Genomic DNA, 23,711 nt, shown 5'->3' on the forward strand with positions numbered 1-23,711 from the left:
TTCACTTGTTGACCACATCAGCTTGTGGGTTTTTTTCTTGCCTAATGGGAATTTTGTGGTTAGTTCCACCTCATTTTGGTGGGTTCTTGTTAACCGTCTTCTCTCTAGATTCATGGTTCAGCGATCCCTTCCACGGTTCTCCCCCCCCCCCGGTCATTTAATACGTTTTTCCCTCAGGAAGGCAGTTTTGCCTCATCTGGTGTCAGATTTGGGCATTGGTCCTTCAAGGAGTCCCCAATTCTGTTTTTTGTTGGACCGGTTAGTGGTTGTTGTTGTTGCTTACCCCTCATTTTGACTGCTTTTGGATGTTTAAAGTGCTAAAAACTTCCTATGTCTTTCATTTGATGAGAAGGAAATTTTTTCATTTCTGTACTCCTTTATAAAATTATTTGTTTTGGAGTCCATTGGGGGACACAGATTCTACCCCTCCATGTTTATGATCATGCTCTTGGTACTGCTTGTTAACAATTCAGGCATTCTGGGGTTAGAAGAAGTTATCCTGAGCTGATCTACAGTTTTTCCTGTTTTTTTTTTTTGTTTTTTTTTGCCAGTGTCCAGTCCTCCTATAGGCAGCATTATAACCTGACGGTGGCATCGCTATGGGGGTGCAGACCACCAGTGGGGTGACACCCAAGCTGCGGCACCACTGTCATTCTCTCTGGTGGGAGCCATCTGCGAGAGGCAGGATAGCTGAGGACAAAGGATGGGGCAGCCCGAGTTAACAGCTGGTGATTGATTGGTGGTTTGGATGCAGGGCGATCATCATCAGCTTGTAACCAATCATCAGCTTTCAGTTCCCACCCTCTGTCCAGACCTGCTGTGCCTCCAGCCCTCTGGACTATCTATGTAAGGTAAGACAGGAGGAGGAGCAATGAGGGGCGATGTGGGGGAAGCTGAGGACAGTAGTGGGGGGCAGGTGGGAGTTGACAGTAATGGGGTACAGGGGGCAAACCTGAGGACAGAAATGGAATGCTGTGGGGGGGGGGGGGGGGGGACTGAAGACAGTAATGGAGTCACTGAGGACAATAATGGAGTCACTGAGGACAATAATTAGGGGGGGCTGAGAACATTATGGGGGGGGGCTGAGGACAGTAATAGGGCCTGAGGACAGTAATAGGGCCTGAGGACAGTAATAGGGCCTGAGGACAGTAATAGGGCCTGAGGACAGTAATAGGGCCTGAGGACAGTAATAGGGCCTGAGGACAGTAATAGAGCCTGAGGACAGTAATAGAGCCTGAGGACAGTAATAGAGCCTGAGGACAGTATTGGGGGACTGAAGACATCATTGGGGGACTAAGACAGTAATAGGACAGGAATTGGGTCACTGAGGACAATAATGGGGTCGGGGGAGCCTCGCTGATGCGCTAGCCTGCCCAGTGCCTCACTGGGGGGGGTGTGACGCCATGTTTTACCAAAACCGGGTGACACCAACCCTAGTGACAGTCAGGAATCAACAGCTGAGATGGCCAGATCTGTGTAGCAAGAAAACGGAGAAAAAAATGATATCTATTAGAGTAAATGTATTAATTATAAAACAAAAGACATCCAAACGCCAGCACACAGCAAACCAAAAAAATACAGCTGAACCACAAGTAACGGAAGGCCTAACTACAAACTATCTATACACAATATGTACAAAAAAGGGGGATTAACAAGGTAAGGATGTAGGGAACAGATGGGAAGGGGGAACCAGGACTGGGATCAGGGACAAGAAAAGCAGAAAAGAGGCAGCAAGGCGCAGGATGCAGGGCAAGAGCAAGATCAGTAGCCGGGTAAATTGCACTCAGGATCTGGCAGCAAGCAAAGCAAAACAGACACAAAGTGTACTAGCAGAGGAGAGACTAAATACCCGCCCAGCAGCCAGCATCAAGTGAAGACTTATTGCCAGAACCTGCTAGCTGGGAGCCACCTCCTGTTGGACACTGGAACCACAACTCTGGGAAGTTGAGTGCCAGCAGCAGGTGATCCAGGTCCGAACACTAACAGTTAAGACTTCCTGCATCCCTTCTAACATATCTTCTGTTCCCAGGACAGGAAGAGAAGGGAATTCACCCCAACAGGGTCACAGAGGGTGGGGAAAAAAAAATTCTTTCCCTTCCACTGTCTATTAATGTAGCTGTAAAAAAAAAAAAAGAAGAGTTTAAAAAAAAGGTTTGGGATACAAATGTATAGGATATAAAATGACATACACCCCAGGGACCTATTTACTATAGTTATCTGCAGCATTGAGCATGAAAGCTTCTAAATCTAGAAGAGTTGTTATCACACCAGCAGTGAAATGAATCTGGTGGTTGTGTGAGCGATAACAAGATGTTTGCGATATACTGTATCTCCACTAAACTCTTCAGATATAATGCAGAGTATACACTGTGCTGAGCTGCCTGCCCACCAACATGCAGGAAAGGTATTAGTGCTAGGAATGGCTCTGCGTATTCTCTGATAAATACCATATGGGAATATGGGGGTTTAGTAAGTAATAGTCGGTAGTGTTCTTCTATGGGATAACGTGACTGTGTTCTGTGTTTAGGTTAATGACATATCTTATAGAAACCTTTCTCAAACGAGGTTCTTCTAGTGGGTGATAGGGGTTCCTTGAAGGAGAGCAGTGGCAGATTGATCTCCTGGCCACCAATGTAAGGCTTTACTTTCACTATGACCGCAATGTAAGGGGTAAATACTCCACTGACCACCAACGATAGGGATTACTTCCTCACTGCTCACCAATGCAGGGGCTCGCTTTTCTACTGACAAAAAGTGTAAGGGGGCACTAACCACAAACGTATGGGGTTCCATAATCCACTGACCACCAATATGCACTTGTCCTCTGATCACCAATGTAAGGGGTCACTTCCCCACTGACCACCAATGGAAGGGCTTCTCCACTGACCACCAACCCATTCTAAGGGAGCCCTTCTCCACTAACCACCAATGTAAGTTGCCCTTCTCCATTGGCCACCAATGTAAAGGGTCACTTCAACTTTGACGATGAACAAAAGGGATCTACAACGACCATCATTGTAAGGGGTCACTGCAGCACTGATCACCAACAAAAGGGGTCAGTTCTCCACTGACCACCAATGTAGGGTGTCATGTCTACACTGACCACCAATGTAAGGTGACATGTCTCTACTGACCACCAATGTATGGTGACATGTCTCAACTGACCACCAATGTAAGGTGACATGTCTCCACTGACCACCAATGAAAGGGGGCACTTCACCACTAACCAATAATGTAAGTGGGGCCCTTCTCCATTGACCACCAATGTATGGGGGCCCTCCTCCATTGACCACCAATGTATGGGGGCCCTCCTCCATTGACCACCAATGTATGAGGGCCCTTCTCCATTGACCACCAATGTATGAGGGCCCTTCTCCATTGACCACCAATGTATGAGGGCCCTTCTCCATTGACCACCAATGTATGAGGACCCTTCTCCATTGACCACCAATGTATGAGGGCCCTTATCCACTGACCACCAATGTATGGAGGCCCTCCTCTATTGACCACCAATGTATGGAGGCCCTCCTCCATTGACCACCAATGTATGGAGGCCCTCCTCCATTGACCACTAATGTATGGAGGCCCTCCTCCATTGACCACCGATGTATGGAGGCCCTCCTCAATTGACCACCGATGTATGGGGGCCCTTCTCCGTTGACCACCAATGTATGGGGGCCCTTCTCCTTTGACCACCAATGTATGGGGGCCCTTCTCCGTTGACCACCAATGTATGGGCGCCCTTCTCCGTTGACCACCAATGTATGGGGGCCCTTCTCCGTTGACCACCAATGTATGGGGGCCCTTCTCCGTTGACCACCAATGTATGGGGGCCCTTCTCCGTTGACCACCAATGTATGGGGGCCCTTCTCCGTTGACCACCAATGTATGGGGGCCCTTCTCCGTTGACCACCAATGTATGGGGGCCCTTCTCCGTTGACCACCAATGTATGGGGGCCCTTCTCCGTTGACCACCAATGTATGGGGGCCCTTCTCCGTTGACCACCAATGTATGGGGGCCCTTCTCCGTTGACCACCAATGTATGGGGGCCCTTCTCCGTTGACCACCAATGTATGGGGGCCCTTCTCCGTTGACCACCAATGTATGGGGGCCCTTCTCCGTTGACCACCAATGTATGGGGGCCCTTCTCCGTTGACCACCAATGTATGGGGGCCCTTCTCCGTTGACCACCAATGTATGGGGGCCCTTCTCCGTTGACCACCAATGTATGGGGGCCCTTCTCCGTTGACCACCAATGTATGGGGGCCCTTCTCCGTTGACTACCAATGTATGGGGGCCCTTCTCCACTGACCACCAACATGCGAGGCCCTTCTCTGCTGACCACCAATGTAAGGGGACTCTTCTCCACTGACCACCAGTGAAAGGGGTCATTTCAACATTGACCATGAACAAAAAAGGATCCACACTGACCATCAATGTAAGGAGTCACTACACCGCCAATCACTAACAAAAGGGATCACTTGCACCCTGACACCAATGTAAGGGGTCACTCTTAAACTGAACACCAATATAAGGGGACTCTTCTCAAGTGACCACCAATGGAAGGGGTAACTTCTCCATTGACTGACCTGGTTGACTCCAGTTTTGGCTGCCTTATTTGTATTCTTTTATTAAAGTCTCTAAGGCCTACTGACCTCACATATACTTTGGATTGGAGGTGAAATGATTTTAGTGGGTTTTCCCGGAGATCGGATTTATTTTATGGGTTCCTCAGTGGTAAAAAGGTAGAAAAAGTCTTTCTTGCAGTATCTTCTGCAGACACATGCGAAGGCGTCTCGTGGAGGTCGGAGTCAGTCGTCTTGCTCCTGGTGGGAAAGTTACGTTTGAAGTTATTTTTATTCCTCCAGTTTATTGGATGACTTGTAGACGGTATGTAGACCGTGACAAAACGCGTCACGTTATCTGATGGTGGAACTTCAATGGCATCTGTAGCCGGGGGTCTCCGTTCAATGTTGTCATTAATCAGGGTCACCAGTCCTGGGGGGGGGGAGGCGGTTTGAGGTACTACAGTCTCAGCATGTCCTGGCAGCCAAAACACAGGACATGGGAGACAAGTTTGTTAAGCCAGCTGAAAGATTTTACAGTTCATGTTTCATATTCAACCTACACATAATACACGCTACAAATACATTAACCACTTCCCACCCAGGCCACTTCTGACACTTCTCTCCTACATGGAAAATTACTCAGAACCCCCAAACATTTTATATGATTTTTTAGTAGAGACCCTAGGGAATAAAATGGTGGTTATTGCAACTTTTTATCTTGCACACTATTTGTACATATGTATCACAGGCTCCTCCCATGTATATAAATATCGCAGGCTCCTCCCATGTATATAAATATCGCAGGCTCCTCCCACGTATATAAATATCGCAGGCTCCTCCCATGTACACAAGTATCGCAGGCTCCTCCCATGTACACAAGTATCGCAGGCTCCTCCCATGTACACAAGTATCGCAGGCTCCTCCCATGTACACAAGTATCGCAGGCTCCTCCCATGTACACAAGTATCGCAGGCTCCTCCCATGTACACAAGTATCGCAGGCTCCTCCCATGTACACAAGTATCGCAGGCTCCTCCCATGTATATAAATATCGCAGGCTCCTCCCATGTACATAAATATCGCAGGCTCCTCCCATGTCCATAAGTATCGCAGGCTCCTCCCATGTCCGTGAGTATCGCAGGCTCCTCCCATGTCTGTGAGTATCGCAGGCTCCTCCCATGTCCGTGAGTATCGCAGTCTCCTCCCATGTACATAAATATCACAGCCTTTGCCCAATACTTTGGTGAAGCTTCTTTGGCACCAATTACAGCCTCCAGTCTTGTTGGGTATGATGCTACAAGCTCGGCACTCCTATTTTTGGGCAGTTTCTCCCGTTCTTCTATGTAGGACCTCCCAAGCTCCATCAGGTTGGATGGGGGGTGTCGGTGCACAGCCATTTTCAGATCTCTCCAGAGATGTTCAATCGGGTTTAAGTCTGGGCTCTGGCTGGGCCACTCAAGGACATTTACAGAGTTGTGTCGTAGCCACTCCTTTGCTATCTTGGCTGGGTGCTTGGGGTCGTTGTCCTGTTGGAAGATAAACCTTCCCCCCAGTCTGAGGTCCAGAGTGCTCTGGAACAGGTTTTCTTCAGAGATGTCTCTGTACATTGCTGCATTCATCTTTCCCTCCATCCTGACTAGTCTCCCAGTTCGTGCCACTGAAAAACATCCCCACAGAATGATGCCACCACCATGCTTTACTATAGGGATGGTATTGGACAGGTGATGATCAGTACCTGGTTTCCTCCAGACATGACGCTTGCCATTCAGGCCAAAGAGTTCAATCTTTGTTTCATCAGACCAGAGAATTTTGTTTCTCATGGTCTGAGAGTCCTTCAGGTGCCTTTTGGCAAACTCCAGTCGGGGCTGTCATGTGCCTTTTACTGAGGAGTGGCTTCCGTCTGACCACTCTACCATACAGGCCTGATTGGTGGAGTGCTGCAGAAATGGTTGTTCTTCTGGAAGGTTCTCCTCTCCCCACAGAGAAACACTGGAGCTGTCAGAGTGACCATCGGGTTCTTGGTCACCTCCCTGACTAAGGCCCTCCTCCCCCGATCGCTCAGTTTGGCCGGGCGTTCCGCTCTACGAAGAGTCCTGGTGGTTCCAAATTTATTCCATTTACAGATGATGGAGGTCACTGCGCTCATTGGGACCTTCAATGCTGCAGAAATGTTTCTGTACCCTTCCCCCGATCTGTGCCTCCATACAATCCTGTCCAGGAGTTGTACAGACTATTCCTTGGACTTCATGGTTGGATTGTGCTCTGACATTCACTGTTACCTGTGGGACCTTCTATAGACAGGTGTGTGCCTTTCCAAATCATGTCCAATCAACTGAATTTACCACAGGTGACCTCCAATCACGTTGTAGAAACATCTCAAGGATGATCAGTGGAAACAGGAGGGACCTGAGCTCAATTCTGAGTGTCATGGGAGGAGCCTGTGATACTTTGTACATGGGAGGAGCCTGTGATACTTATGTGCGTGGGAGGAGCCTGTGATACTTTGTACATGGGAGGAGCCTGTGATACTTGTGTAAATGGGAGAAGCCTGTGATACTTATGTACATGGGAGAAGCCTGTGATATTTATTTACATGGGAGGAGACTGTGATACTTGTGTACATGGGAGGAGTCTGTGATACTTGTGTACATGGGAGGAGTCTGTGATACTTGTGTACATGGGAGGAGTCTGTGATACTTGTGTACATGGGAGGAGTCTGTGATACTTGTGTACATGGGAGGAGTCTGTGATACTTGTGTACATGGGAGGAGTCTGTGATACTTGTGTACATGGGAGGGGTCTGTGATACTTGTGTACATGGGAGGAGCCTGTGATACTTGTGTACATGGGAGGAGCCTGCGATACTTGTGTACATGGGAGGAGCCTGCGATACTTATGTAGATGGGAGGAGCCTGCGATACTTGTGTACATGGGAGGAGCCTGCGATACTTGTGTACATGGGAGGAGCCTGCGATACTTGTGTACATGGGAGGAGCCTGCGATACTTATGTACATGGGATTTTTTTTCCTTTTTTATTAATACATTTGCAAAGTTTTCAAACAAACTTCTCTCACATTGTCATTATGGGGATTGTTTGTAGAATTTTGAGGAAAATAAATGTAATCCATTTTGGAATACGGCTGTTAACATAGCAAAATGTGGAAAAAGTGAAGTGCTGTGAATACTCTCCGGATGCCCTGTATGGAGAGTGGTGATGTCACTCCTCTATAATATATCTTATACAGGGGCGTAGATAAGGGGAGTGTCAGGGTGGTTCCAGACCTCCCAGAGCGTTCCGATCCATGTGCCAACTAGTGCCGCCGCACCGCTTGTCAACAATGCACAGGGATGGCGCCAGGGAGGTGCATGGGTATTTTATAGCTCTCCCATAGCACCTCCATCTCGCAGTATACATTGCATTTACTCGGGTCCGCTGCAATGCCACCTCCCACCTGCTGCTGTCAGTGCTACTAGTTGGTTGCTAAGACCGCTCTGTGTCCTAGCAACCAACCAAGTTTTTACTCCATCCCCAGCTACAGAGGAGGTTGATGGAACTTCCTCGTACAGACCTGCTTCCAGTTCCCCGCCTCCCAGCTTTCACTCTGGGGACCTTGATGTACGGAGGGGGGACTCCGGGGATCCTAATGTAAGGAAGGAGGCTCTGCAGTCCCTGATGAGGGGGTGTCTCTAGGCACCCTGTTGTAAGGAAGTGGATATCTGGGGACTCTGATGTATCAGGGGATGACTCTGGTGATGTCACTCCTGTATAATATATCTTATATCTGGAGAGCGGTGATGTCACTCCTGTATAATATATCTTATATCTGGAGAGCGGTTATGTCACTCCTGTATAATATATCTTATATCTGGAGAGCGGTGATGTCACTCCTGTATGATATATCTTATATCTGGAGAGCGGTGATGTCACTCCTGTATAATATATCTTATATCTGGAGAGTGGTGATGTCACTCCTGTATCATATATCTTATATCTGGAGAGCGGTGATGTCACTCCTGTATAATATATCTGGAGAGCGGTGATGTCACGCCTGTATAATATATCTGGGGAGTGGTGATGTCACTCTTGTATATCTGGAGAGCGGTGATGTCACTCCTGTATAATATATCTGGGAAGCGGTGATGTCACTCCTGTATAATATATCTGGGGAGCGGTGATGTCACTCCTGTATAATATATCTGGAGAGCGGTGATGTCACTCCTGTATAATATATTTTATATCTGGGGAGCGGTGATGCCACGCCTGTATAATATATCTGGGGAGCGGTGATGTCACTCCTGTATAATATATCTTATATGTGGGGAGCGGTGATGTCACTCCTGTGTAATATATCTGGAGAGCGGTGATGTCACTCCTGTATAATATATCTGGGGAGCGGTGATGTCACTCCTGTATAATATATCTGGAGAGCGGTGATGTCACTCCTGTATAATATATCTTATATCTGGGGAGCGGTGATGTCACGCATGTATAATATATCTGGAGAGCGGTGATGTCACTCCTGTATATCTGGAGAGCGGTGATGTCACGCCTGTATAATATATCTGGGGAGCGGTGATGTCACGCCTGTATAATATATCTGGAGAGCGGTGATGTCACGCCTGTATAATATATCTGGAGAGCGGTGATGTCACTCCTGTATAATATATCTGGGGAGCGGTGATGTCACTCCTGTATAATATATCTGGGGAGCGGTGATGTCACTCCTGTATAATATATCTGGGGAGCGGTGATGTCACTCCTGTATAATATATCTGGGGAGCGGTGATGTCACTCCTGTATAATATATTGTATTTTCGGTATAGCAGGTTTGGATATAGTGGAGGGTTCCTTTGTCTTGGGGGATACATTGTATCTGATGGGGAATAATGTTTCTCCTTCCTGCGTCTGGACGGCCCGTTGTGAAGTTTTTATAGAAGGAGATTAATCTGTAAATCTCCCGTCTCAATCCGGTGATCTGTATGAAAGAAGTAAATATGGCCCCCGGGCGCTGCGTGAATCTATTTTTTCCGACTGGGGCCAATGAGCCGGCGCTGACCTGGTCGCCGGGTTCACATCCAGCAAAGCATGGCAGTGTCTCGCTGGGGCCTTGCATCGGCCGAGGAGACACTTGTGAAAAGAGGTGAAGTGCTTTTAAATGTCTTTGTCGGCATTAATCCCGGCACCCCGCCGGGGCCCCTCTATGCATCACAAAGGCTCCAGAGTTTTTCTTTTTAAAAGAGCTGCTTGAGCTGCGAGAATCGCCTTTTAGTGGTCACTGGAGCCTGACAAAGAGACGGGGCTGTGAAAACCCCACTCTGCTAAAGCCAATTGCTTCCTTTGTTGGGGGCTGAAGATAAAAGGGGATTAGGATTCCTCATCCTTTAACACCCCAATTATACAGGGCCCCGCATGGCCCAACTTTGTTCTCCGGGCTCTCCAGTGGTCAGACGGATCCGGCCAATAAGCAGCAGCCAGTGTACAGTGAGTAGTAGTAGTAGTAGTAGTAGTGAGTGTACAGCTTGTATAAGAGTGTAAATTTCCTGTCCCCTCAAAATAACTCAACACACAGCCATTAATGTCTAAACCGCTGGCAACAAAAGTCAGTACACCCCCTAAGTGAAAATCTCCAAATTGGGCCCAAAGTGTCAATATTTTGTGTGGCCGCCATTATTTTCCAGCACTGCCTTCACCCTCTTGGGCATGGAGGTCACCAGAGCTTCACAGGTCACCACTGGAGTCCTCTTCCCCTCCCCCATGATGACATCACAGAGCTGGTGGATGTTGGAGACCTTGCGCTCCTCCATCTTCTGTCTGAGGATCCCCCACAGATGATCAATAGGGTTTAGGTCTGGAGACATGCTTGGCCAGTCCATCACCTTCACCCTCAGCTTCTTTAGCAAGGCAGTGGTGGTGTTGGAGGTGTGTTTGGGGTGGTTATCATGTTGGAATACTGCCCTGCGGTCCAGTCTCTGAAGGGAGGGGATCATGCTCTGCTTCAGTATGTCACAGTACATGTTGGCATTCATGGTCCCCTCAATGATCTGTAGCCCCCCCAGTGCCGGCAGCACTCATGCAGCCCCAGACCATGACACCCCCACCACCATGCCTGACTGTAGACAAGACACACTTGTCTTTGTCCTCCTCACCTGGTTGCCCCCACACACGCTTGTCACCATCTGACACCAAATACCTTTATCTTGGTCTCATCAGACCACAGGACATGGTTCCAGTAATCCATCTCCTTAGTCTGCTTGTCTTCAGCAAACTGTTTGTGGTCTTTCTTGTGCATCATCTTTAGAAGAGGCTTCCTTCTGGGATGACAGCCATGCAGACCAATTTGATACAGTGTGCGGCGTATGGTCTGAGCACTGACAGGCTGACCCCCCCCCCCACCCCTACAACCTCTGCAGCAATGCTGGCAGCACTCATATGTCTATTTCCCAAAGACAACCTCTGGAGATGACGCTGAGCACGTGACCTCAACTTCTTTGGTGGACCATGGCGAGGCCTGTTCTGAGGGGAACCTGTCCTGTTATATCGCTGTATGGTCTTGGCCACCGTGCTGCAGATCACTTTCAGGGTCTTGGCAATCTTCTTATAGCCTAGGCCATCTTTATGTAGAGAAACAATTCTTATATCAGATCCTCAGAGAGTTCTTTGCCATGAGGTGCCATGTTGAACTTCCAGTGACCAGTATGAGAGAGTGAGAGCGATAACACCAAATTTAACACACCTGCTCCCCATTCACACCTGAGACCTTGTAACGCTAACGAGTCACCTGACACCAGGGTCACATTAAAAGAATAAAATATTTACAAAAATGTGAGGGGTGTACTCACTTTTGTGAGATACTGTCTGTTAGGTGCAGCATGCTAAGCAATGTCATTGTTGTAACCCTTCCAGGTATTTCCTCTCCCAGAGATCACAGGACTCCCCCTGACAATGCCTTCATCTGCTTTTTTCACTACACATGTCTGACACAGATCAGCCCTCTGCTTCACCTTGTGACTTGCTAAAAAAGTTACAATGTACAGTTTGATCACTGGGGGAGGGGAGACTGAGGAAATGCTTCCTCCTGCCTACAGCAGACTGATGGCATTATCTCAAACTAGAAAAGTCACTGGGGTGAGGGGAGACTGAGAAAATGCTTCCTCCTGATTGCAGCTAACTGAAGCCATTTTCTCAGCCTAGAAAAAATAATCGGGGGAGGGGAGACTGAGGAAAGGCTTCCTCTTGCCTGCAGCAGACTGATTACATCACCTCGGCCTAGGTAAAGTCACTGGGGGGGCCGATGCAGCAGACTGATGACATCATCGCAGCCAAGGTAAAGTCACTGGGGGAGGGGGACTGAGGAAATGCTTCCTCCTGCCTGCAGCAGACTGATTACACCCTCTCAGCCTAGGCAAAGTCACTGGAGTGACTGATCAGCAGACTGATAATGACATCATCACAGCTTAGGTAAAGCCACTGGGGGAGGGGAGACTGAGGAAATGCTTCCTCCTGCCTGCAGCAGACTGATTACATTATCTCGACCTAGGCAAAGTAACTGGGGGAGGGGGGGGGGGGGGGGACTGAGGAAATGCTTCCTCCTGCCTGCAGCAGAGTGATGCCATCATCTCAGCTTATATAGAGTCAGGAATGTGTTTCAGGCAGACTAGTAAATCTACTAAAGTTTCTACTTTAATGCTGAATTTCAAGCATATACTAACCAATAATGTAAAAAGCACACCAGTGAATGCCATTATTATTCATTAGAAGTAAGTAAATGCATTTTCTGTGCAGGTAATATGCAAAAATTTGATTATAGATCAGCTTCTTGTTATGCACAGCTGTACTCTGGGAGAGCCAGAGATAGGAGCCAATCAGTTCTCAGTGCTGTCGGTTTACCACTAGCAGATTGCAGACAGGAGGAGAGAGCATAAGCAGACCCCCTTGGCAAACTGATTCTCCTGCAATGTCTGAAGTCTGTGGGCGGATCGCTTGCGGGGCTTTATTACTTTACTGCCTTAGAGATGATCTGTGTAGTGAGCTGTTTGCCCCAAGTCCTGGAATCAATCGCCAGGGCCAGGAGGAGCGCAAAACTTGGGGCCCAAATGTGTAACAAAGTTATTACTAAAACATAAGACTTCTGCTTTGCAACTTTTACTTTCCCAAATAACAAAATAGCAACATTGTAACGTTTGTGAGCGAATAAAAAACCCAAATTGTCCATGAAGAACATTTCTGTGGGTCGGATGGACTCTGCTGTACTTTGCAATGTTGGCGGTTGGCATGGCTCGCCTGCGCTTTACCCTCTGCATACTAACCGGCGTGCTTTTCTCTCTCCTTGTCTCTCAGTTAGCTGCCATGCGGGCACCTACTATGACGGACAGAAGGACCAATGCGTTTTATGCCCGAACGGAACCTATCAGACCGAAGAAGGGCAGATCGTGTGTGAGATCTGCCCGGCTCCTGAGAACAGAGACAGTCCGAAACACGTGGGGGCTCGGGATCTCTCCGAGTGCGGAGGTAACAGAATCACTGGGAGGCGGGGCCAGATCCAGCCTATCAAATCTGGGGGTGCACTAACAAAAATCAGGGGGCATGATGTCAGCAATGTGACAGAGATACGGGGAACCAGTATTCCCCATTCACTAATGTACCCCGAGTGACAACCTAGAAAAAACGTCTGACAGTGCACAGGCGGTGCAGGAACGAACAGGAAACACTAGAATGTTTTATGTTGTCATTGGATTAGGATGATTTAACAGAACTTGTCATCTTTTATCAAGTGTCCCTATCAGAGCCCCCCTTGCATCAGGTGTCCCCATCAGAGTGCCTCCTTACTTCAGGCGCCCTCTTGCATCAGAGTACCCCCTTATATCAGCTGCCTCATCAGAGTGCCCCTACATCAGTTGTCCCCATCAGAGTGCACCTTACATCAACTGCCCCATCAGAGTGCTCCCTTGCATCAACTGCCCTATCTGAGTGCTCCCTTGCATCAACTGCCCCGTCAGAGTGCCCCCTTGCATCACCTGCCCCGTCAGAGTACCCCCTTGCATCACCTGCCCCGTCAGAGTGCCCCCTTGCATCACCTGCCCCGTCAGAGTGCCCCCTTGCATCACCTGCCCCGTCAGAGTGCCCCCTTGCATCACCTGCCCCGTCAGAGTGCCCCCTTGCATCACCTGCCCCGTCAGAGTGCCCCCTTGCATCACCTGCCCCGTCAGAGTGCCCCCTTGCATCACCTGCCCCGTCAGAGTGCCCCCTTGCATCACCTGCCCCGTCAGAGTGCCCCCTTGCATCACCTGCCCCGTCAGAGTGCCCCCTTGCATCACCTGCCCCGTCAGAGTGCCCCCTTGCATCACCTGCCCCGTCAGAGTGCCCCCTTGCATCACCTGCCCCGTCAGAGTGCCCCCTTGCATCACCTGCCCCGTCAGAGTGCCCCCTTGCATCACCTGCCCCGTCAGAGTGCCCCCTTGCATCACCTGCCCCGTCAGAGTGCCCCCTTGCATCCCCTGCCCCGTCAGTTAGCCCCCTTGCATCCCCTGCCCCGTCAGTGTGCCCCCTTGCATCCCCTGCCCCGTCAGAGTGCCCCCTTGCATCCCCTGCCCCGTCAGAGTGCCCCCTTGCATCCCCTGCCCCGTCAGAGTGCCCCCTTGCATCACCTGCCCCGTCAGAGTGCCCCCTTGCATCACCTGCCCCGTCAGAGTGCCCCCTTGCATCCCCTGCCCCGTCAGAGTGCCCCCTTGCATCACCTGCCCCGCCAGAGTGCCCCCTTGCATCACCTGCCCCGCCAGAGTGCCCCCTTGCATCACCTGCCCCGCCAGAGTGCCCCCTTGCATCACCTGCCCCGCCAGAGTGCCCCCTTGCATCACCTGCCCCGCCAGAGTGCCCCCTTGCATCACCTGCCCCGCCAGAGTGCCCCCTTGCATCACCTGCCCCGCCAGAGTGCCCCCTTGCATCACCTGCCCCGCCAGAGTGCCCCCTTGCATCACCTGCCCCGCCAGAGTGCCCCCTTGCATCACCTGCCCCGCCAGAGTGCCCCCTTGCATCACCTGCCCCGCCAGAGTGCCCCCTTGCATCACCTGCCCCGCCAGAGTGCCCCCTTGCATCACCTGCCCCGCCAGAGTGCCCCCTTGCATCACCTGCCCCGCCAGAGTGCCCCCTTGCATCACCTGCCCCGCCAGAGTGCCCCCTTGCATCACCTGCCCCGCCAGAGTGCCCCCTTGCATCACCTGCCCCGCCAGAGTGCCCCCTTGCATCACCTGCCCCGCCAGAGTGCCCCCTTGCATCACCTGCCCCGCCAGAGTGCCCCCTTGCATCACCTGCCCCGCCAGAGTGCCCCCTTGCATCACCTGCCCCATCAGAGTGCCCCTTTACATTAGTTGTTGCCATCAAGGTTCCCCTTTCCCCTTACATGAATTGTCCCCATTAGAGTGCCCCCTTGCATCGGTTTTCCCCATCAGAGTGCCCCCTTGCATCGGTTGTCCCCATCAGAGTGCCCCCTTGCATCGGTTGTCCCCATCAGAGTGCCCCCTTGCATCGGTTGTCCCCATCAGAGTGCCTCCTTACATCGGTTGTCTCCAATACCAGGACAAGTTCATATAGCGCCCCGGGAAAGGATGTGGAACTGCAACCCCCTCCCCCACTGGTAATGAATCCCAAAGAATGGGTTTACTGCCCTGTGTCCATTCTCTGCCCCCTTGCTATGATGTGTCCAGGGCAGCTGCCCCTCCTGCCCACCCCTTGTCCTGGTTGTCCCCATTAGAGTCCCCCTTACATCAATTGTCCCCATCAGAGTCAGTCTTGCGTCCATTGTCCCCATCAAATTCCTCCTTACATCGGTTGTCCCTATCAAAGTCCCCCTTACATCAGTTGTCCCCATCAGTCACCCTTAGATTCATTATCCCCATCAAAGTCACCCTTACATCCATTGTTCCCATTAGAATGCCCCTACATTAGTTGTCCCCATCGGAGTCCCCCTTACATTAGTTGTCCCCATCGGAGTCCCCCTTACATTAGTTGTCCCCATCGGAGTCCCCCTTACATTAGTTGTCCCCATCAGAGTCCCCCTTACATTAGTTTTCCCCATCATAGTGCCTTCTGGATCAGTGGATGCACTCTTAGAAACCTAGGGGAGGAGAGGAATGACTAAAATGTAGGGGGGGGGGGAGTTGACACAGACCACCCCAGCATGACCCCCCTCCAGATGATGATAGAGTTCAAGTGTCACCAGTGAAGAACACTGTTAATACTCCATCATACAAACAAAGACATTTGTAGACAAGTTTGTTGAAGAGGTGAAGATCCTTTTCTGGTCCAGCATGACTGAGCCCCCCCCCCCCTGTACAAATCCAGCTCCATAAAGACATGGTGTGACCAGTTTGGTGTGGAGGAACTCAAGTGTCCTGCACAGAGCCCTGACCTCATCCCTACTGATCATCTTTGGGGGGGAATTGGAATTCTGATGTTAAGCCAGGTCTTCTCATTGAACATCAGGACCTGCCGTCACAAATGGGCCCAACTTCCCACAGACACCCTCCCAAAACGCGTGGAAAGCCTTCCCAGAAGAGTGGAGGCTTTACGTCTACGAAGGGCGGCAACTCCATAATCATGGCCATAGTTTTGTAATGAGATGTCCTAAGAAGCTCATATAGATGTAATGGTTGGGGGTCCACAATCTTGTCACCATTGCTACAGACTGTTCATAGATATTTTCATTCATTCTCTGTCTCCCGAAAAGGCACCAGAGGAATTCTAATGAAGCAGACCACCTTCTACGGTGTCTGCAGTCTCCGACAGAATTCTGAATATTATGTGATGACCCTTTAGTGACGTGGGGGGGGCTGCAGTTGCAAACCCCAAAATTAGATTGGTTTAGCACTACCGATTACTGGAAAATGTAAGGCCAAGTAGAAGAAAAGTCTGAAAAGTCAGAATGTGTGTAAATGTTCCAACGGCTTTGTTGAGATGGAGTGTTTGATAAATCTGCATCGCCATCTTGTGGTCACTTTAGGAAATGCAGAAGAATACATTTACAGCATCTTCAGAGAACACTGAGCGCGTAAACCTCACCGCAGAAGCTTACACTCTAATGTCCCCCCAGTCACACACTATTATTATACATTCATATATCTCTGACATATACCGCAGTGCTGTACAGAGATCACTGAGCCAGTCACATCAGTCTCTGTACAGAGGAGCTTACACTCTAATGTCCCCTCCCCCTCCCCCACAGTCACATCAGTCTGTACAGAGGAGCTTACACTCTAATGTCCCCTCCCCCCACAATCACATCAGTCTCTGTACAAGAGAAGCTTACACTCTAATGTCCCCTCCCCCACAGTCACATCAGTCTCTGTACAGAGGAGCTTACACTCTAATGTCCCCTCCCCCCACAGTCACATCAGTCTCTGTACAGAGGAGCTTACACTCTAATGTCCCCTCCCCCACAGTCACATCAGTCTCTGTACAGAGGAGCTTACACTCTAATGTCCCCTCCCCCCACAGTCACATCAGTCTCTGTACAAGAGGAGCTTACACTCTAATGTCCCCTCCCCCACAGTCACATCAGTCTCTGTAAAGAGGAGCTTACACTCTAATGTCCCCTCCCCCACAGTCACATCAGTCTCTGTACCAGAGGAGCTTACACTCTAATGTCCTCTCCCCCCTCCCCCCCACAGTCACATCAGTCTCTGTACAGAGGAGCTTACACTCTAATGTCCCCTCCACCACAGTCACATCAGTCTCTGTACAGAGGAGCTTACACTCTAATGTCCCCTCCCCCCACAGTCACATCAGTCTCTGTACAGAGGAGCTTACACTCTAATGTCCCTTCCCCCCACAGTCACATCAGTCTCTGTACAGAGGAGCTTACACTCTAATGTCCCCTCCCCCCCACAGTCACATCAGTCTCTGTACAGAGGAGCTTACACTCTAATGTCTCCTCTCCTCCACAGTCACATCAGTCTCTGTACAGAGGAGCTTACACTCTAATGTCCCCTCCCCCCACAGTCACATCAGTCTCTGTACCAGAGGAGCTTACACTCTAATGTCCCCCCCCCCACAGTCACACACTATTATTATTATACATTTATATAGCTCTGACATATACCGCAGTGCTGTACAGAGATCACTGAGCCAATCACATCAGTCTCTGTACCAGAAGAGCTTACACTCTAATGTCCCCCCTCCCGTCACACGCACAATTGGCTGTTCTGGTCAGAAGTCACATGACCCTCCTCTATGTGATTAGATTCTGGGAGGGAACATTTGCCCAAACTCCAGGCAAAGTCTCTGACAGGAATTAAGCCCGCGGCTCCAGTGCTGCTTGACTACAAGGCTGACCATCTAATGACTACGTTTCTCAGCCAGCCAGTATGAACGCTTGTATGAACTGACCCCCCCCCCCCAGGGATAACACATGGCTTCTTATTGCGGTTGGAGTAGAATTTATAACTCCTTAGTCTATAGCGGACGATGTGACGGGACGCCTTTTTCCGATTATCGGGGGGGGGGGCCCTTTTAGTTCATCCAGTGATTGGCCACAGTAACGATGACCCCCCCCCCCCCCCCAGCAGAGAATAATGCAGGTATGACAATGATCCACGTTCTCTTCTTGTGTTCCTCAGGTCTGTGTCCTCCTGGTGAATTCTCCGTGGACGGGTTTCGCCCATGTGATCCGTGCCCACCGGGCACCTTCCAGCCAGAAGCAGGGAGGACATCCTGCTCCTCCTGTGGTGGAGGACTGGCCACCAGGCACAGCGGAGCATCAACATTCCATGATTGTGAAACTAAAGGTGACTCTTCGCGACAAAAACGCCATTCTCATTTCATTATATTTTGCCTTCCTTGCTTCCTGGGAGGAGTTATGCAAATATTAAATGCTTTGATGAGTGGGTATCAGTGTGGAGGAATGGGGCGTTCCTAGGCAGGATACATTTGCATTTAGACCACCCTGGGTAACTGGGTGAACTAAAATTCAATGAATAAAAGGGGCGGGGGGCCAGAAACAGTCAGTCTGGGAGGGAAAGGGCGGGCTCTTGGGAGGAGTTATGCCAAAATGCCTTGATGGGTGGGTGTCAGTCTGGAGCAGTGGGCGTTCTTGGGCAAGGCTGTATTTGCATAGGTAACACCCACATGTGATGCTGAGCCTGTGATTAAACAAACTGAAATCCAATGAATGAAAGGGGCAGTCAGGTTGGGAAGAAAAGAGCTGGAGGAGTTATGCAAATATCAAAATGCTTTGATGGGTGGGTGGAAGGCTGGAAGAGTGGGCGTTCCTAGGTAGGCTAAATTAGCATTTAGACCTCCCTAGGTAACGCCCACATGCAGGGGCGTTGCTAGGTTTACAAAAGATCCGGGGCTAGAGCCCATAGCAGTGTAGAAAAGAAAGTCATACGCTTGGGCGTGCACACACATGTATATAATATATGTGTGTGCGTGTAAATCCCCAGAGACCCCCCCCTTACATCAGGGTCCCCAGAGACCCCCCCTTACATCAGGGTCCCCAAAGAGCCCCCCCTTACATCAGGGTCCCCAAAGAGCCCCCCCTTACATCAGGGTCCCCAAAGAGCCCCCCCTTACATCAGGGTCCCCAAAGAGCCCCCCCTTACATCAGGGTCCCCAAAGAGCCCCCCCTTACATCAGGGTCCCCAAAGAGCCCCCCCTTACATCAGGGTCCCCAAAGAGCCCCCCCCCTTAGATCAGGGTCCCCAAAGAGCCCCCCCCACATCAGGGTCCCCAGAGCCCCCCCCTTACATCAGGGTCCCCAAAGAGCCCCCCCCTTACATCAGGGTCCCCAAAGAGCCCCCCCTTACATCAGGGTCCCCAAAGAGCCCCCCCATTACATCAGGGTCCCCAAAGAGCCCCCCTCCCTTACATCGGGGTCCCAAAAGAGCCCCCCCCTTACATCAGGGTCCCCAAAGAGCCCCCCCCTTACATCAGGGTCCCCAGAGAGCCCCCCCCTTACATCAGGGTCCCCAGAGAGCCCCCCCCTTACATCAGGGTCCCCAGAGAGCCCCCCCCTTACATCAGGGTCCCCAGAGAGCCCCCCCCTTACATCAGGGTCCCCAGAGAGCCCCCCCTTACATCAGGGTCCCCAGAGAGCCCCCCCCTTACATCAGGGTCCCCAGAGAGCCCCCCCCTTACATCAGGGTCCCCAGTGAGCCCCCCCCTTACATCAGGGTCCCCAGAGAGCCCCCCCCTTACATCAGGGTCCCCAGAGAGCCCCCCCCCTTACATCAGGGTCCCCAGAGAGCCCCCCCCTTACATCAGGGTCCCCAAAGAGCCCCCCCTTACATCAGGGTCCCCAAAGAGCCCCCCCTTACATCAGGGTCCCCAAAGAGCCCCCCCTTACATCAGGGTCCCCAAAGAGCCCCCCCTAATGCAGTGACTCGGGGCTATGGGCCCCAGATTTGGGGCTATAGCCCCAAAAGCCACCCCCCAGTGATGCCACTGCCCACATGTGATGTTGAGCCTCCGTGATTGAAAGAACTAAAATCCAATGAATAAAATGGGCGGGGCCAGGGACAGCCAGGATGGGAAGGAAAGGGCTGGCTCTTGGGAGGATTTGTGCAAATATCAAAATGCCCTGATGGGTGGGTGTCAGTCTGGAGGAGTGGGCGTTCCCAGGCAGATTCCATTTGCATTTACACCTCCCTAGGAAGCTCCTACATGTGATGCTGAGCCTCCGCAATTAAAGGACCGAAATTCAATAAATAAAAGGGGAAGGGCAGAGACGGGCTGGGGAGGAAAGGGTTGGCTCTTGGGAGGAGTTATGCAAATATTAACTGTCTTGCTGGGTGTGTCGGTCTGGAGGAATGGGCGTTCCTAGGTATGCCACATTTGCATTTAGACCTCCCTAGGTAACACCCACATATGATGTTGAGACTCCGTGATTGAAAGAACTAAAATCCAATGAATGAAAGGGGTGGGGCCAGGGGCAGCCAGGCTGGGAAGGAAAGGGCTGGCTCTTGGGAGGAGTTGTGCAAATATCAAAATGCCCTGATGGGTGGGTGTCGGTCTGGAAGAGTGGGCGTTACTGGGCAAGGCTGTATTTGCATAGGAATTGCCCTCATTTAATGCTGAGCCTCTATTATTGAAAGAACTGAAGGCCAATGAATAAAAGGGGCGGGGCCAGGGACAGTCAAGCTGGGGAGGTAAGTGCTAGATAATGCAGAACATCCTCCAGCTAGGAAATGAGGGCGGGGCTCTATCTGACTTGCTGCAGCTTCTAATGCACATTGTGAGAAGCTCACAGTGTGCAGTAAAATCAGAGGAAGCCATTTCAGCCCAGGAGAGGCGAATTAAATTGTTTTTGGTAGAGTTGGGCTACAGTCAGTGCCGGGACAAGGTCAACTAGCGCCCAGGGCAAAGATGCCAAACTGCACACCCCACCGGTGGTCCCTTTAGGGTTAAAGCCAGGGTGCCCCCATTAATGTAATAAACCATTGCGCCCAGGGCAGCCTCCCTTCCTACCCACCCCTTGTCCCAGCCATGACTACAGTTATTATTATTTGCACATTTCCTCCATCTTTCTCTGCCTCTAATTGATCTTTTCTTGTGGACTGCGCAGTTCAGTGCTCGCCCGGACACTCCTACAACACCACGACGCACAGATGCCTCCGATGTCCGGTGGGGATGTACCAGCCAGAGTTTGGTCAGAATTTCTGCATCTCCTGCCCGGGGAATACCAGCACAGACTTTGACGGCTCCACCAACATAACCCAGTGCAAAAGTAAGTGCCCCCTCTTCCACTTTCCTGCCAGCCGTCTGATTGTCTGGCCCAGGGGTCTCCAAACTTTTTTTTAAATGGGGAGGGGGGGGGGGGGGGGGCAACTGTGGCCAGTGGGAGTAAACAATGACATAGGCTTGGTGATCAGTGGGTGAAAAAAAATGACACCATTGGTGTCAGTGGGAGGGATGGTGCCCCATCATTGGTGTCAGTGGGAGGAATGGTGCCCCATCATTGGTTTCAGTGGGAGGAATAATACCCCATCATTGGTATCAGTGGGAGGAATAGTGCCCCATCACTGGTATCAGTGGAAGGAAAAGTGCCCCATCATTGGTATCAGTGTAAGGAAAAGTGCCCCATCATTGGTATCAGTGTAAGGAAAAGTGCCCCATCATTGGTATCAGTGTAAGGAAAAGTGCCCCATCATTGGTATAAGTGTAAGGAAAAGTGCCCCAAGGGCCGGATAAAGGTAACCAAAGGGCCACGGGCTGCAGTTTGGAGACCCTTTATCCCGTAAATTGTATACCAACCAGCGAGTGAACGCACGGTGCTGTTGTTCCAAGCAGCCAATCGGCTCTTTTCGCTTAGCCAGTGTGCCGGGTGTTGGACGCGACTTTCATTTTCACAAATACTAAGCTGTGAATGTGTTGGAGGAGTGAACTCCGATGTGACGGGGTTAAGCAGCTACTGGCAGTCATGTTAGATAGATTACGTCCAGCTGTGATATTTGGCACAGCGGATCTGCGGAGGGGGCAGCGCAGTATACAACGCCCCTCCCCCCCTTCTGGATTGGGTGTTCTCCAAGATCTGTCCTTGTGGAGGGAATGGAGAAATAACACCCAAATATTGCAGATTTGCAACGTTCTTCAAAACTTTTGTTGGGAGACGGAGAGATTGAAGCAGTTCAAGGGGCCCAATAATGGTTCAGAGTGAGAAATGACAACAGGAAAGTGATGTGTGAAAGTGTTGCAAAAAAGTTGCACAATGCGCCAAATTCTCTGCACCTTATACACCACGGGCACCGCATCATACACCACGGGCACCGCATCATACACCACGGGCACCGCATCATACACCACGGGCACTGCAGCATACACCACGGGCACTGCAGCATACACCGCGGGCACTGCAGCATACACCATGGACACCGCAACATAACATAATACCACGGACACCGCAGCATACACCGTGGGCACTGCAGCATACACCGTGGGCACCGCAACATACACCGTGGGCACCGCATCATACACCGCGAACACCGCAAAATAACATACACCACGGACACCGCAACATACACCACGGACACCGCAACATACACCACGGACACCGCAACATACACCACGGACACCGCAGCATACACCACGGACACCGCAGCATACACCACGGACACCGCAGCATACACCACGGACACCGCAGCATACACCACGGACACCGCAGCATACACCACGGACACCGCAGCATACACCACGGGCACCGCAGCATACACCACGGGCACCGCAGCATACACTACGGGCACCGCAGCATACACCCCATAATACCATGGACACAGGCAACATAACATAATACCATGGACACAGGCAACATAACATAATACCATGGACACAGGCAACATAACATAACACAAGTGTGAAACTGTTGATGTGCACCTCAGATGTAGTCACACCACAAGAGAGAGAGAGCATCGGATGTAAGGACATGATAGGACAACACGACAAGTTGCAGGACATGGTCACAGGATGGTACAGAGGGAGAGATACTACATGGTGAGGTAACAGGACACTGAGACAGTCCATCAGACCCGGCCATGAGACAGGAAAGAAGAACATCAGACATGGGCAAATGACAGGACAGGCAGGATGTGGGGACATGACAGGACAGAGAGACAGACCATGGGGACTGTGGGGACTTGATGGGACAAGAGAAACAGACCGCAGGGACACGGCAGGACAAAGAGACAGACTGCAGAATACGGGGACACGATAGGACAGAGAGACAGACTGCAGGGACATGACAGGACAGAAAGACCACAGGACCACCGGGAAATGATAGGACAGAGAAACAAACTGCAAGAATGTGGGGACATGATAAGACAGAGACAGTCTGCAGGACATGGAGACATGATAGGACAGAGAGACAGATCGCAGGGACATGACAGGACAGAAAGACTGACCACAGAACATGATAGGACAGAGTGGAGGATGCGGGCACATGATAGGACAGAGAGACAAGACAGCAGGATGCAGGGACATGATCGGACAGAGAGACAAGACAGCAGGATGCAGGGACATGATCGGACAGAGAGACAAGACAGCAGGATGCAGGGACATGATAGGACAGAGGGACAAGACAGCAGGATGCAGGGACATGATCGGACAGAGAGACAAGACAGCAGGATGCAGGGACATGATAGGACAGAGGGACAAGACA

At 50.9% G+C, this 23,711-nt stretch overlaps 1 protein-coding gene across 3 annotated transcripts in view; it reads left to right on the plus strand.

The window, feature by feature from the left end:
* Positions 1 to 23,711, plus strand: part of SCUBE2 (signal peptide, CUB domain and EGF like domain containing 2) — a 156,650-nt gene that overhangs the window by 119,122 nt on the left and 13,817 nt on the right. For 2 of the 3 annotated variants that reach the window (XM_077453647.1, XM_077453649.1), the window contains 3 exons: positions 12,908 to 13,078; positions 18,181 to 18,348; positions 21,126 to 21,287. In XM_077453647.1, coding sequence (XP_077309773.1) covers positions 12,908 to 13,078; positions 18,181 to 18,348; positions 21,126 to 21,287 — 501 coding nt within the window. The remainder of the gene's footprint in view (positions 1 to 12,907; positions 13,079 to 18,180; positions 18,349 to 21,125; positions 21,288 to 23,711) is intronic. The other variant, XM_077453648.1, reaches the window with a different exon arrangement.

The sequence above is a fragment of the Lithobates pipiens genome, unplaced genomic scaffold (genome assembly GCF_037356315.1).
Source record: "Lithobates pipiens isolate NorthernLeopardFrog02 unplaced genomic scaffold, aLitPip1_a1.2 Scaffold_24, whole genome shotgun sequence".
Classification (NCBI taxonomy): domain Eukaryota; kingdom Metazoa; phylum Chordata; class Amphibia; order Anura; family Ranidae; genus Lithobates; species Lithobates pipiens.